The 15,774-nt window shown below is 50.2% G+C and overlaps 2 protein-coding genes across 2 annotated transcripts; both read left to right on the top strand.

Moving 5' to 3' along the window:
- The first annotated feature begins 627 nt into the window (after window positions 1-627).
- Window positions 628-1,216, top strand: LOC127207063 (S-phase kinase-associated protein 1-like). The gene has a single exon (XM_051166353.1). The coding sequence runs from the start codon at window positions 699-701 to the stop codon at window positions 1,188-1,190; it is 492 nt and encodes a 163-aa protein (XP_051022310.1). The 5' UTR covers window positions 628-698; the 3' UTR covers window positions 1,191-1,216.
- Window positions 1,217-10,133: 8,917 nt separating this feature from the next.
- Window positions 10,134-13,896, top strand: LOC127207020 (ficolin-1-like). The gene is made up of 11 exons (XM_051166310.1): window positions 10,134-10,144; window positions 10,364-10,394; window positions 10,730-10,868; window positions 10,964-11,017; window positions 11,306-11,341; window positions 11,636-11,671; window positions 12,093-12,128; window positions 12,455-12,582; window positions 13,140-13,269; window positions 13,368-13,502; window positions 13,621-13,896. The coding sequence occupies exons 1-11, from the start codon at window positions 10,134-10,136 to the stop codon at window positions 13,866-13,868; spliced, it is 984 nt and encodes a 327-aa protein (XP_051022267.1). The 3' UTR covers window positions 13,869-13,896.
- Window positions 13,897-15,774: the final 1,878 nt, after the last annotated feature.

Below are 15,774 nucleotides of genomic sequence, written 5' to 3'. Positions count from 1 at the left end.
CCATCTGCTGAAACTACCCAACCTCCCTTTCTGGGAGGACCCAGAGAGACCTCGCCAGGTTTTATGGGCGTGGGCATCCCTGTAGAATGCCAGTGGCAGGGAAGCTGGGTACGAGGAATAAGATGGAGGGGTACACACACCGTGGGGCTCTATGAGCCATGCAGTATGGCACTTCATGATGTACAGCAAACTACAGGGTACTACTTGCCACCAGCCAGGGCCCTTGGTCCCCACAGGAGTTAGGGGAAAATACTGAGCCTAAAGAATGCTTTGCCACTTCATGAGACTGAGAAGCTTCTGTGAGGCAAAGGACACTGTCAACAGAACAAAGCGACAGCCTACAGACTGGGAAAAGATCTTCACCAACCCTACATGTGACAAAGGGCTAATATCCAAAATATATAAAGAACTCAAGAAATTAAAACACCACCAAACTAAATAACCCAATTAAGAAATGGTGTTCAGAGCTAAACAGAGAATTCTCAACAGAGGAATATCAAATGGCTGAGAAACACTTAAAGAAATGTTCAACCTCCTTAGTCATCAGAGAAATGCAAATCAAAATGACTCCATCTTACACCCATCAGAATGGCTAAGACCAAAAACTCAAACTCAGTATTGGCCTTGTCCTTGGTGTCTCTCCTCTCGTGTGAGCGCCGCCCGCCCGCCTCGGGCCCGCGGTCTTGAGACTGAGCACCATGCCTTCGATAAAGTTACAGAGTTCTGATGGAGAGATATTTGAAGTTGGCGTAGAAATTGCCAAACAATCTGTTACCATCCAGACCATGCTAGAATATTTGGGAACAGATGATGAGGGAGAAGATGATCCTGGTCCTTTACCAGGTGTTAATGCAGCACTTCTAAAAAAAGTCCTCCAGTGGTGCACCCACCACAAGGATGTCCCTCCTCCTCCTGAGGATGATCCGAACAAAGAAAAGAGGACCGATGATATTCCTGTTTGGGACCAAGTATTCCTGAAAGTTGACCAAGGAACACTTTTTGAACTTATTCTGGCTGCAAACTACTTAGACATCAAAGGTTTGCTTGACGTTACATGCAAGACTGTGGCCAATATGATTAAGGGGGAAACTCCTGAGGAGACTCGTAAAACCTTCAATATCAAAAATGACTTTACTGAAGAGGGGGAGGCCCAGGTTCGCAAAGAGAACCAGTGGTGTGAAGAGAAGTGAAGTGCTGGGCCTGACACTGTAACACTCAAAGGGTTGTTCCAGACGCCAGTGCACTGCTCTGTTTATAATTGTTAATATTAGAGAACAGTAGACAAGTGCAGCCTGTCCTCACCGCATGTGTAGTTCCAGTACAGATCAGACCTGCGGCTGAGTTTCTTTTTTTTTTTTTTTTTTTTTTTTTTTTTTTTTGGTTTTTCAAGACAGGATCTCTCTGTGCTATCCTTGGCTGTCCTGGACTCGCTTTGTAGACCAGGCTGGCCTCGAACTCACAGCGATCCGTCTGCCTCTGCCTCCCGAGTGCTGGGATTAAAGGCGTGCGCCACCACGCCCGGCTCTGAGTTTCTTCTATGAGCAGAAGTTACTTTCTTTTTCCCCACTCATTACTCTGAATAAAACTGAACTATGGTTTCTCTGTAGAAATCCCTCATTCTGTTAAAAAAAAAAAAAAAAAAAAAAAAAAAACTCAAACACTCAAGTGCTGGTGAGGATTTGGAGAAAGGGGAACACTCCTTCATTGTTGGTGGAAATGCAAACTTGTACAACCACTTTGGAAATCAATCTGGGCGGTGTCTCAGAAAACTGGGAATAGGGCTACCTCAAGACCCAGCTATCCCACTCCTTGGAACATACCCAAAAGATACTCCACCACACAACAAGAACATTTGCTCAATTGTGTTCATAGCAGCCTTATTTGTAATAGTCAGAATCTGGAAACAACCTAGATGTCCCTCAACTGAAGAATGGACAAAGAAACTGTGATACATTTACACTATGGAATACTACTCAGCTATTAAAAACAAGGAAATCTTGAAATTTGCAGGCAAATGGATGGAACTAGAAATGATCATCCTGAGTGAGTTAACCCAGACCCAGAAAGATACACATGGTATATAGTCACTTATAATTGGAGACTAGCCAGGTGTGTCTTTTAACAAGGCCATGAAGTAATAAAAACATGATATTTAGTAACTTTGTTCCATAAGCTGATTGGGTGTCCATGAGCTGCCCATAACTTGTGTTTTTTTTCCAGGAATTGTTAACGCGAAAACCTGAAGCCTATCATGGAGTTGTGGGTCCCTGAGGTCCCTGGGGTCCCTGGGGTCAGGTCCCTTCACGTGGATGTCCTCTGAGAGTCTTCACTCAGTAGGGGATTGGAATAGATGTTGGGACTTGCTATTAGGACTACAGGTGAGAGGCATGGGAGAGTGGGGAGAGAAAAGGACCCAGAGGGTCCTAGAACCCTACAAGAAGACCATCAAGACTGGTAGATCTGGATGGGGGGGTGGATATGCACAAACTGCTGTACCAACCAAGGACAATGCATGCAGTAAACCTAGACCCCCTATTCAGATCTAGCCAATAGACAGCACATTCACAGTTGTATGGAGAGCAGGGACTGCCTCTGACGTGAACTATGGTGCCCCCTATTTGACCACTTCCCCTTGGTGGGGAGGTCTGGTGGCACTCAGAGGAAGGAGAAACAGACTACCAAGATGAGACCTGATAGGCTGTGATCTTTGGTGGGGGAGGAGGTCCCCTTCTGTCACAGACCTAGGAGAGGGGACTAGGGTGAAAGAGGGAGGGAAGGGGGAATGGGAAGATACAAGTGAGGGGATAACAATCTGGATGTAATCTGAATAAATTAGTTAAATAAAAAGAAAGAAAACAGAAAACAAAAATAAAAGTAAAGATTTAAAGCATTTGTTGGAAAAAAAAAAAAGAATGCTTTGCTTTCTCCATCCACCAGCGCCCTCTGCTGGCAGGGAGGAGAAAGGCAGTGCCCGCTACAGGCCTCTAGCTGGTGGCCCTGCTCCTCTCTTCTGGGATCCCCATTCCTTCCACTCCCTCACTCTCCTGCCTCATATCACTGTCCACAGACAGGAAGAACTAAATATGAACTGCGTACCTTGGGTCTTTGGGACATGCCATAATTGTGGTTGTTTGAGATGAAATGGGAATTCTGTGACCCCTCTCCTAGAGGTAGGTCCTCCTGGAGCGTCTTGTGATTGCCCCACAGCAGGGGCAAGACCTCAAGGCCATAAAGCGTCTGGCCACCACTGACTGGTAGCCAGGAGCCACAAAAACAGGAATGCACTAGAGTCTTCTCCACAGGTGTAGACGACAAATTGATGGTTGATGGTGTCCAGGGCCTTGGCCAGCCTGACTCAGTCAGCTCTCTCCACTCTGAGCTGCTGGACTGGACCATCTACCACCAAAGCCTCTGTGCGCAGCCCAGAGCTGGGCTGGCTGAAGGGCAGGGTTAACGACTGTGTTCTTGCCAGGCACGGTGGTGCACGCCTTTAATCCCAGCACTCAGGAGGCAGAGGCAGGGGGATCTCTGTGAGTTCGAGGCCAGCCTGGTCTACAAAGTGAGTCTAGGACAACCAAGGCTACACAGAGAAAGCCTGTCTCAGAAAACAACAACAACGACGATGACGAACTGTGTTCTTTCAGTTCATTGGCTGATGCCTCAGCACCCTGCCTGCAGAAGGCTGAGCATCACGGGATGAGCAGGAGGGTAGACCAGCGGACCTGGAGTCCTTAACCACAGACAGGCACGGGATAAGCCCCTGCGAGGCTATGGAACGACACACGGGGCAAGGCAGTCAACTCTAGAAGCTTGACCCTGCCTCTTTATACAAGGAACCGAGGCCTGCTGCTGGAGGTGCCTACCAGCCAGATTCCACTGGGCAAGGAGCATCCAAAGCCAGCCCTGGATGCACAGGACGTTCAAGGCCTGCCTGAGCAACTTAGTGATACCATATCACAAAATAAAAGATAAAAAGAGGACTCAGTGGCACAAAACTTGTGTAGCTTACATGAAGCCCTGGGTCTAATCCCACATTTAAAAAGAAGTTGAGCTGGGCAGTGGTGGCACACGCCTTTAATCCCAGCGCTCAGGGAGGCAGAGGCAGGTGGATCTCTGTGAGTTCGAGGCCAGCCTGGTCTACAAAGTGAGGTCAGGACAGCCAAGGCCACACAGAGAAACCCTGTCTCAAGAAAATATAAATAAATAAATAAATGCCGGGCGCTGTGGGAAGATCCTAGGGTTGGTCTCTCTCTCTCTCTCTCTCTCTCTCTCTCTCTCTCTCTCTCTCTCTCCTCTCTCTCTCTCTCTGTTTATTTGCTTTTTTGTGCTTTGCTTTACTTATGGGATGTTTCTAGAGAAGAATCCTGTAGGCAAAGCCTTGGGGTTTGGTTGTTGTTGTTGTTATTATTATTATTATTATTATTATTATTATTATTATTATTCATTATTGGTTATTGGTTATTTGGGAATCTTATGTCATGCAACTCAACTGCACTCACCTCCCAGTCCTCCCATGTCTGCCCCTCAAGGGAAGCTGAGTCCTGCTACACCTGCAGCACCCCTGTCAGAAGCCATCACCTGACACAGCTGCTGAGAGACAGACAAGGCTGGCTCTCCATGGCTCCAGGTGGTGGCCCAGACCCCAGACATCCTCATGGGATGCAGTGATAACACAGGCCACAGCATCAGGACCGCAACCCTCTCATGGCCCTCAGCAGCTGCATAGAGCACGGGCCTCAGCATGGGCTCAGGTGGCTGGCTACACATGCCACTCACTTCAACGTGGCCTCCTGAGGCAGCCAAGCCCGAGGACATCACATCGGTCAGTGGCACAGATGGCATATGTCCACATGGATGTCAAGCTTCATGGCAGCCTGGGGCAGCAGCATGGACCACAGGCAGCAACATGGCCTCCGGTGGCATCCTGGACCACAGAAAGTGAACCTTCATCAGGGGGACCTCGTGGCCAGGCGACAGGTTTGGGGGCAGGGGCTCAGTCTGCATCTGGCACATACTTTAATCCCAGAAGAGACAGGGGAATCTCTATAAATTCGAGGCCTTCCTGTCTACAGAGTGAGTTCCAGGAAAGCCAAGGCTATTACACAGAGAAACCCTGTCTTGAAAAAGAAAGAAAAGAAAGAAATTCCTCTGTTGAGAATTCTCTGTTTAGCTCTGTACCCCATTTTTAATTGGGTTATTTGGTTTGTTGGTAAGATCAACAATTATTAAATGGAACTTTCTAAAACTGAAAAGCTTCTGTAAGGCAAAGGACACTGTCAACACAACAAAACAGCAACCTTCAGTCTGGGAAAAGATCTTAACCAACCCTATATCCAACAGAGGCATAATATCCAAAATATGTAAAGAACTCAAAGAGGTTTTGTTTTGTTTTAATTTGTTTTGTCTTTTTAACATGGAGTCTCACTATTGAGCCCTGACTGGCTTGAAACTCACCGTGTACCCTGGACTAGCCCGTGTACCCCAGGCTAGCCTTAAGATTGCAGAGATCTCCCCACCTCTGCTTCCCCAGTTCCAGGACTACAGGCACATACCACCATTCCTGTCCAAATGTTAAAAATAGAGGGGTAAAAGCAAAATAATTCAACTGCATAGGGTAGAAAAGTGATTGGCAGCCAGGCAGTAGTGGCACATACCTTTAATTCAACCTCTTGGGAGGCAGAGGCAAGCAGATCTCTGTGAGTTTGAGGCCAGCCTGGTCTATAGAGCAAGTTCCAGGACAGCCAAAGCTACATAGAGAAACCCTGTCTCCGAACACACACACACACACACACACACACACACACACACACACACACACACACACCACACAGGAAGAAAGGAAGAAAGAAAGAAAGAAAGAAAGAAAGAAAGAAAGAAAGAAAAAAGAAATGATGAGCAAGGCTGAAGAGACAACCCAGAGGTTGCAGCACCCAAGTCAGGTAGCTCACAACTGCCTGAAACCCACCTCCAGGAGATCCAACTCTATTCTGGCCTCCTCAGAGACCTTGCACACATGTGTGTACACACACACACACATGCACACAATTAACAACAAAAATAAAATGTAGAGTCAGGAATGATGGCTCAGCAGGTGAGCACTGGCTGCTCATCCAGAGGAGCAAGATGCTATTCCGAGCACCCACATGGAGGCTTTTTTTTCTCTGGGATGCAACACCCCTTTCTGGTCTCCATGGACACAAAACATGTATATGTTACACAGGCATACATGCAGGCAAAATACCCATATGCATAAAATAATTTTTTTTCGAGACAGGGTTTCTGTGTAGCCTTGGCTGTCCTGGACTTGCTTTGTAGATCAGGCTGGCCTTGAACTCATAGCGATCTGCCTGTCTCTGCCCCTCAAGAGCTGGGACTAAAGGCATGCACCACCATGCCCGGCTCATAAAAAAAAATTTTTTTTGAGACAGGGTTTCTCTGTGTAGCCCTGGCTGTCCTGGACTCACTCTGTAGATCAGGCTGGTCTCGAACTGACAAAGATCAGCCTGCCTCTGCCTCTCGAGTGCTGGGATTAAAGGCATGAGCCACCATACCTGGCCCAATAAAATAAATTTTAAAGAGAAATAAAAATGAAATTTTAGGGCCAGGCATGGTGGCACACGCCTTTAATCCCAGCACTGGGGAAGCAGAGGCAGGTAACTTGCTGTGAGTTGGAGGCCAGCCTAGTCTACAAAATGAGTCCAGGACAGCCAAGGCTACACAGAAACCCTGTCTCGAAAAACCAAAAAAAAAAAAACCAAAAATCAAAAATAAAATTTAAAAAAATCAATCGAGGTGTGACGTTGGATGGAAATGGATAACTCTGGAAAATGTCCTCCATATTAGAGTTTTTATTTTTTAAAACATGCACAGATTACTGTAGTGCTCGACCTGAGCCTCGGCTTGCTGGAGCTGCAGATCCGGGAGAGAAGCTACTGCTATGCTAGGAAGCTTGCTTTTTGGATGATCCTCGGGTCAGGCCAGGGGCAGGAAAGAGCACATTCTGCAGGAATCAATGCCAGTTAGGACAGAGAAGAAGGAAGTCAGTGGCCCGAAGAAGTCAGGGTGGGGTAGAAATGACAGAACGCACTGCTGCCTGGTCTGGCCTGTAGGCCAGGAGAGCCAGCAAGCTGCAAACCACTCACATTCAAGGAAAAGAGAAAGGGGTGCAATTGGCAAAAAGGAGACCCAGAGCCTTCTCTGTAGCAAAGAGAGCAGCCTTTGTGTTTTGGCGCATTTTCTTTTCTTTTCTTTTAAGTTTTATTTATTTATTATGTATACAGTACTCCGCCTGCATGAATGAGAGAAGAGGGCATTAGATCTCATTATAGATGGTTATGAGCCACCCTGTGGGTGCTGGGAATTGAACTCATGACCTCTGGAAGAGCAGTCAGTGCTCCTAACCTCTGAGCCATCTCTCCAGCTCTTGGCACATTTTCTAACTCATCCACATGGGTAGGTCTTCCTCTTGAAAAAAGGAACTTCTTTTATAAAGTGACGGTGCTGGCTATGGGAGCTCTACCGGCTTGGGGTCAGTCCACAGACGGTGGCACAGGTGTAATGCGGGGACACATGCTGAGCAAGGGGCAGCAACTGCTATTCATCTAGATGTAGAAGCAAGACTCAGAGAGCCAAAGGCACCTTCTGGACATCCAAACATCATATAGCAAGTAAGGGACAACCGGAGGCCAAGGCCTGGCCCGATTGCTTCCAATGCAGTTACAAAGAAAGCCTGAGGAGACAGGAATTCTAATCCAACCCAGCTCCTTCCTGGCCTGCAATGGCAGACAGACTCCTCTGGTGGCTAGGACACTCTAAGATGCACACTGCATTTTTTTTTTTTTTTTTTTTTTTTTTTTTTTTTGGTTTTTCAAGACAAAGTCTCTGTTTGGTTTTTCAAGACAAAGTCTCTGTGTGTAGCCTTGGCTGTCCTAGACTCACTTTGTAGAACAGGCTGGCCTTGAACTCACAGTGATCCACCTGCGTCTGCCTCCCAAGTGCTGGGATTAAAGGCGTGTGTGCCACCACGCCCGGCTCCACATTGCACCTTTTTAAAAAGCTATTTTACTTGGATTTCTTTGTGTTTGTTTTGTTTATTTGTTTTTATTATAATTTATTTACATTACATCTTGAATGTAATTCCCTCCCTCTTATCTTCCTGTTCCCACCCTCATTTGGATTTCTTATTATCTCTTTCCTCCTTCTTCACCCTCATCCCTTCAAACCCCCCAACACTAGGTAGGAGAGAAGAAGGTTAGAAGGCAGTGGGGGGGGGAGGTGGAGTTAGGGGGGAGGGGGGGCAGTTCTCTTTAGCTGCTTCCTGCTGGTTAGGGTCATCAGGTTCCTTGGGGCAAGTCGGCAAGTCGGTTCAGGACGTCTCCAACTTCTCAAACTGCAACCACAGCAGCCAGGAGCGAAGGAAGTGGGGGTGGGGAGCAGCGTGCTGCTTCTTTCTCAGAATACCCCCCACCCCCCATCTCTCCTCTGGCTTTGGCATTTATTCCCTCTCCAGAGTCCTCAGAATTAAACTACAGCTGGCACAGAGCCCCTCTCAGAGCCTGCACTAGGCAGAGTCAGCTGCTGCGGACAGTATGAATCAGCCCTGTATCCCACACTGGGATTAAGATGAAAGCATGTTTATAAAACATAATGGAGTTTTTTGGGGTTGGGAGGGTTGGGGGGAGGCTTGGGTTTTTGAGACAGGGTTTCTCTATGTGGCTTTGGCTGTCCTAGACTTGTTTTGTAGACCAGGCTGACCTCGAACTCAGCGATCTGCCTGCCTCTGCCTACCAAATGCTGGGATTAAAGGCATGCGCCATCACGCCTGGCCACAACAAAGTTTTTAAAGACACCAAAACTTTCCACTACTGATGTAAATACAAATCACCAGACATAAATACAGGGCTTCCTGGGGAGCTAGCCAGGGGCCAACAGAGGGAAGACTGGCCTCTGTGAAGCCAGGTGCTGGAGCCAGGAAGCCAATCCTGGCACCGAGGGCTTTGGCGGCTGGAGGCCAGTACCACAGTCAGAGCAGCCCCTGCACCCCAGCTCTATCCACCGCCAAACTACCCCTTTCCCCTTCTCCTGTCACCAGCTCCTTCACCAGCTCCAGCCACTCAGGTCCCGTGGGCATCCTGCTCACTACCCAACCCTAGCCAGGCCAATGTCCAGGCTCAGTTCCCTCCAGGCCCAGAGGCCAGTTAGTGCCCTCTCTCAGCAAGGCCCCTTCTGTCTGCTGTGCACATAAATGGGAGGCTGGGGAGCTCCAGGCACAGTGTTGGCTCTTAGGGGCCTCAGCAGGTAGCAACACCATCAAATTGTTTCCTGAGCCTCCAAGGAGCCTTGTCTTTTGGAGCTACTTCTTCAGGAATCTTCATTGGTAGTCTGAAGGAGAGATAAACCTGTTTTGTAGGATCCCAAGTGCGGTATTGGAACGGTTTTGTGAGAGAACAGGTGAGGTTAATCCACTAGAAAACTGACCACCTCGCGCGGGACCTTGTTGCCAGCTGAAAAGATCCCGTGAACAGACTCTGGGAGGAGATATATAGTGAGCCCAGAACTGGAGGCGGGGCTTTTTGGAGACTTGGGATAGTTTTGGCTGTTCATCGCTGCACTTCATGACGCTCCTAGAAAGAACCACTCGAGGGAAGGCTTCGGGGCTCCAGCTTCTGCTGAGGTTCTGGGTTCTGGTTACTCTAAGTTCCAGCAGAAAAAATCCTGCAGATTGCGCCAGGAGAATCGTTCCTCAGAACTGATAGCCTTACAGTTTTGTTATTGTGTCCATTAATCCTCATTTCCTATTGTTTTGCTTAGTCGGGTTATAAGTGATATATGCTCAGCCACTAAGTTGTTAATAAATATTTTAGTTAAGAAAATTGAGCATACAATAGTCTCCAAGTTTGTTGAGGGCAACTGCATTCACTAAGGACAAGAAGCAGAAGAGGAAGGCAGAGGAAAAAGAGGAAGGTAGAGGAGGAAGAGGAAGGCGAGGAGGCGGTGGTGTCCTCATGTCGCCAAATCCCCAGTGCTGGCCAGGCCAGTGTGCTGAGCACAGCACCACTTGCATGTGGTCCCTGGGAGGCTGGGTTTGTGAGTAGTGTACTCATGCACCACAGGGGACTACCGGCTGTCGGGGGATGGTCATCTGGTGACACACAGAAAGTGAGCCCATCTTTAATTTGGGGTCCTTGTCAGGAGAAAAGCTGAGCTGTGAGGAACCCAGGCAGAGGGAGCCTTCACCTCATACATTGTTCATTAGGCCTCAGCTCTGGCCCCAGGGAGTCAAGGCATAGCTGCTGTGCCCAGAGCAATGGAGTGGCCCACTCTGTGGGCCCTTTCAGTACTGCTCTGTCTCTGTCCATCCCAGGTCCTGGGCCAGGAGAGAGGTGCCTGTCCAGGTAAGAATTGCTCTGCTCAGGAATGTGGGCACACACATACCTGTACATGCCTGTACATGTAGCAGCAAGAAATGGGACATACTGTCGCGCATGGTGGCGCACGCCTTTAATCCCAGCTTCGGGAGGCAGAGGCAGGCAGATCGCTGTGAGTTCGAGGCCAGCCTGGTCTACAAAGCAAGTCCAGGACAGCCAAGACTACACAGAGAAACTCTGTCTTGAAAAACCAAAAAGAAGAGAAAAGCAGTCTGGGAACATATGCAGAGACAGGCTGTCACTCTACTTCCTTGGGGTATTAATGGGTACAGAAAACCACGCTTTTCAATACTGCTCCAAAGCCACGCCTCTTTTTATCCTGTGCAGATGTCAAGGTCGTAGGTCTGGGCACCCAAGACAAGGTGGCTGTCATCCAAAGTTGTCCAGGCTTTCCTGGTCCACCTGGGCCCAAAGGGGAGCCTGGAAGCCCCGCTGGGAGAGGTAGAGATTTGGATGGACGGGGGCGCCCCTTCACCCCCCACCCTGGCCAGTCCTACCTTAGGCAGCTGGATCCAGTGTGCTTTTTATGTTTGCAGGAGAGCGGGGCTTTCAGGGCAGCCCAGGGAAGATGGGGCCTGCCGGCAGCAAAGGTAAGAGGGAACTCTCCCATGGGTCTGTCTGCCCAAAATCCAGACAGGATTCGGGGACAGTACCAGTAGCACCTTGGCCCCTACATGTTCCTCCCCTGTGCTCTATGCAGCTGCAGGCCTGTCCACTTGCCAGCAGGCTGGGTATTCAGGTCTCTCTCCTACAAGTTCTGCTCATATGGGCACATGGATGCGTGCGCACACACCCATACACACACACACATTGCAGTGAAGAAGAGCCTCCTCCCTTGGGGACACCAGCACTGTGACAATTGCCCCTTCTGCCTACAGGAGAGCCAGGAAACACTGGGCCCCCAGGAGCCAAAGGTGAGCCTGATCACCAACGCTTCTCAGGAAGGGACCAAGAAGGTTAGCTCCACGTGGAGCAATGTGGGATTAGGGTCTTCTTGTTGGCTTAAGGGGAGCCTTGAGTACAAAGAAGGGAAGATGTCCCCAGAAGCACTACTTCAGGGCCCCCGAAGTCTCCCTGGCTCATTATGCATATCAGAATGTTGAGGGCCCATAGACCAGAGGAGATGCTGGATGCTTGGAGAGGTGTGGGACAGAGGGTGTGGCAGGATTCCAGCTCTGGGACAAGTTTGGTATGCTGTATTCCTCCAGGGCAGAAAGGTGACGTGGGAGCTGTGTCGTCACTGGGTAAGTGCACCCCAAAGTCTCCTTTACAGTCTCCAGCTTCATTACCCCGTAGTTGTACATAAAGAAGACTGAGCTCCGACTGGGGCCCATGGGAGCCTGAATGGTAGCAAAAGAGCATCAGAAAGGCCTCAGGGTCCAGAGACCCAAGAGGAAGGACTCACCCCACCGCCTCAGCTTCAGGGGTTGAAGTGGCCTGAAGCATCTCTGGGCCCTGCCAGCTTCCCAGCTCTCGACATAGTGACAGGACAAAGCACAGAGGGCAGCCAGTCACACAGCAGAGCCCAAGCCCGCAGGGCCAGCCAGGACCGGTGTTCTGGGTTCTTCAACACCAGCTATGCCAAGTAGAATCTGGAGTGTTCGGGGATGCATCTGTGCTGGGAAGGAACCAAGGAAGAGAATGACACTTATGTCCCCTGGCCAGGTGAGAAGGAGCTGGGAGACGCCCTGTGCCAGAGAGGTAAGTGACCTCCCGGCTGGCCCCTCCTACTCCCTGCCATCAAGAATACAGTGTAGGAGCCGGGTGTGGTGGCGCAAGCCTTTAATCCCAGCACTTGGGAGGCAGAGGTGGATCTTTGTGAGTTCGAGGCCAGCCTGGTCTACAAAGTGAGTCCAGGACAGCTAAGGCTATACAGAGAAACCCTGTCTTGAAACCACCCCCAAAAAGAATGCATCCAGAATGTGACCCACACACACACACACATTACTGGATCCTCTTGCTTCGGCTTCTGACCCTGGAGCACACCCCAGGCACAGGCCAATCCTGACCACTTCCCCATGGTACAGGACCCCGGAGCTGCAAAGACATGCTGACACAAGGGGTCTTCCTGACTGGCTGGTACACCATCTATCTCCCTGACTGCCGGCCACTGACTGTGCTTTGTGACATGGATACGGACGGTGGGGGCTGGACGGTGAGTAAGAAGGCTCAGTGTGGGCATAAGAGGTTTGCACACAGCAGCCACACTCTGGAGACCCAAAGGCAGGGAGATGACAGAGTAACCAGACAGAGTGTGGCGCCTCCACAAAGGAGACATGGAACACCAGTGGGCCAGAACCTAGAACTCTGTGAAGTCAGCTGTGGCGAAGGAACCCCAGTCATGACAGAGGCATCAAAACATCTGGCGGCACCACCTTCTGCATTGGGCCACTAGAGCCCACCAAATCACCTTGTCTTTCTTTCTTTCTTTTTTTTTTTTTTTTTTTTTGGTTTTTCAAGACAGGGTCTCTCTGTGTAGCCTTGGCTGTCCTGGACTCACTTTGTAGACCAGGCTGGCCTTGAACTCACAGAGATCCGCCTGCCTCTGCCTCCCGAGTGCTGGGATTAAAGGTGCGTGCCACCACCGCCCAGGCCCCCAAATCACCTTTTCATTCGCCTGTGCCACCCGCCTCCTGCCAGGGCCTGGATGCACCCCTCCAGTCCCTACTCTTCGGAGCCCCACACCCACAGGCTGCCCTGCCCACCCCACAGGTTTTCCAACGACGAGTGGATGGGTCCATCGATTTCTTCCGAGATTGGGACACTTACAAGAGAGGCTTTGGCAACCTGGGCACAGAGTTCTGGCTGGGCAATGACTATCTGCACCTGCTCACAGCCAATGGTGAGGGGGCAGCACCTTAGCCAGCGCCTGCTTTCCACCTCACTGCCTGGCCTCAATCTTCTCCTCTCTACCCCTCCCCCCCACCCCCATGTTGCCAGGGAACCAAGAGCTCCGGGTTGACTTTCGAGATTTCCAAGGTGAAACCTCCTATGCCAAGTACAGCTCATTCCAGGTGTCTGGAGAACAGGAGAAATACAAGCTGACCCTGGGGCAGTTTCTTGGGGGCACTGCAGGTAAGTCACACGGAAAGCCAGCGGCTATTAGTGGGGACGTGGAGAGGAGCCTGCAAGCTGCCCTGCCCCTCTGAGCTGGGCTCTGCCTCTGAGGGCTGACAGGTGTGAGTCTTTCCAGGAGACTCCCTGACAAAGCACAGCGGCATGTGGTTCACGACCCATGACCAAGACAACGACCCAAACCTGAATAATTGTGCGGCTTTGTTCCACGGGGCCTGGTGGTACCATGACTGTCACCAGTCCAACCTCAATGGGCGCTACTTGCCTGGCTCCCACGAGAGTTATGCAGATGGCGTCAACTGGCTATCTGGCCGAGGCCACCACTACTCTTACAAGGTTGCTGAGATGAAAATCCGGGCATCCTAAGGTGCCCCTACATCCAGCACTGCAGCCATATCTGTGGGGACATGAGGGAAGGGATCATGACAAGGCGAAGTCTGCATGCCATCTGTGTGTGCTCTCTACACTCCCCTCTGCCTAGTGTCCAGCGCGTAACTAGTGTGCACTAATAAAGGTCAAAGGTCAAAGAAGCAGAAATGACAGCCTGATCTCTCAGAGGGTCTTCAGCATCAAAGAGTGGCAGGCAAGGGAGGCCCCCAGACATCTAGGCCAGCTTTGAGGCTGAGACCCCCCACCAAGACAACAGGGCCAGGGAGGCGCCATCACAGCCTTCTAAGACCTGCTCCCAGGAACAAGCCCATTAATGTATAGAAAGGCCAAAGGGACACCAAGTCAGTGCCTGCTGTAGCCCTGACAGAGATGTAGCAATGGTTTCATGGGGCTCGGAGTCCCTTCCCACAGTCTCTTCTACCACAGCAACTCTATGACCATTCTGAGCACAGGAGGGATATGAATCAAAGTGGCCAGTGCTTAGTATAGCCCCAGAAAACCAAAGGGGGTGACCTCAGGAACTCTGGGAGGACAGGGGACCTGCTGATGGGCACAGGGAAGCCTTAGGTGCCTGAGATTCGGCCAGAAGGAGCCCAGAGGCCCCTGGACAGATGCTCACACTGCACCTTAAGAGCAAACTGAGGCCCAAAGGGCTGAGTATTGCTGAGAGCCATCCCTGGCTCATTCTCAGAAAACAAGTTGCTCTGTTCTTGAAGGTTTAGAGGGTGAGGCCTACTGTGCAGCCCCATAGCCATGTAGCAGCTGGTGGCAGTGCTATGCCCAGGCCTAGGCCGAGGCCCAGGAGTACAGGCCAGGAGCTTCCTGACCATTGTTGACCAGACACCCGGTCTTGCCAAGGCTTCAGGGTCCTGAAGGTTGCCCATCAGAGAGGCAGCAAGCACAGAAAGTAGAGGTAGCAACTGAACTGAGACCTACGGGCCTGGGCCCTAAGAAAGAAGAGCATCAGAATAGCGGAGTACCGTGGGTGCCAGTGTTAGGGGAGGCAAATGGTACTGCCATCCATATGGACACACAGGGCCATAGCAACAAACTGAAGTGACAAATCTTACAGTCAGGGCCGGGAACGCAGACCCAACCCAAGCTGCAGGAAGGGCAAGGGGTAAGTGCAGAAGCTGGGTGTGAGGAGGGAGGCAGCAGAGGCCTGCGTGAGAAGCTGGCATGGGGATCTGAAGACAGAGGGGTCCCCAAGGCACTGGGACCCACTGGCTGTACAGTCTCTTCTTCACATCTCTTCCACTGGTAGGTACCAGCTAATGCCAGCTGATGAGGCTTGGGGTCAGTTTTTACTTGTAGGAGCATCTGTGTTGCTCAAGATTTCATATAGAATTATTTAATTAATAAACAATAACCAATCTTTTTATTAAAGATTTATTTATTTATTATGTATAGTGTTTTTACCTGTCTGTTGCCCTGCACGCCAGAAGAGGGCACCAGATCTTATCCTAGAGGGTTGTGAGCCATCATGTGGTTGCTGGAAATTGAACTCAGGACCCCTGGAAGAGCAGCCAGTGCTCTTAACCACTGAGCCATCTCTCTAACACCCAATTATCAATCTTTTTTTTTTTTTTTTTAAGGAATGAGTATAGCTGGGTGTGGCGGCATGTGCCTTTAGGCAAAGGAAGGCCAGTCTCTTGAGTTTGAGGCCAGCCTGCCCTACAGAGCAATTCCAGGACTGTCAGGGCTACACAGAGAAAGAACCCTTGTTTCGGAGTGGGAGAGATGGAGGAGGAGGAAGAAAGAAGGGGGCTGCTGGAGAGATGGCTCAGCAGATAACAGCACTTACTAGTCTTTTTTTGGGGGGGAAGCTGTTCTAGACAGGGTTTCTCTGTGTAGCCTTGGTTGTCCTGGACTCACTTTGTAG

This window comes from Acomys russatus, chromosome 24, assembly GCF_903995435.1.
Source record: "Acomys russatus chromosome 24, mAcoRus1.1, whole genome shotgun sequence".
Classification (NCBI taxonomy): domain Eukaryota; kingdom Metazoa; phylum Chordata; class Mammalia; order Rodentia; family Muridae; genus Acomys; species Acomys russatus.
Note: the sequence above shows the minus strand (reverse complement) of the source record. Positions and strands in the feature narration are given on the sequence as shown.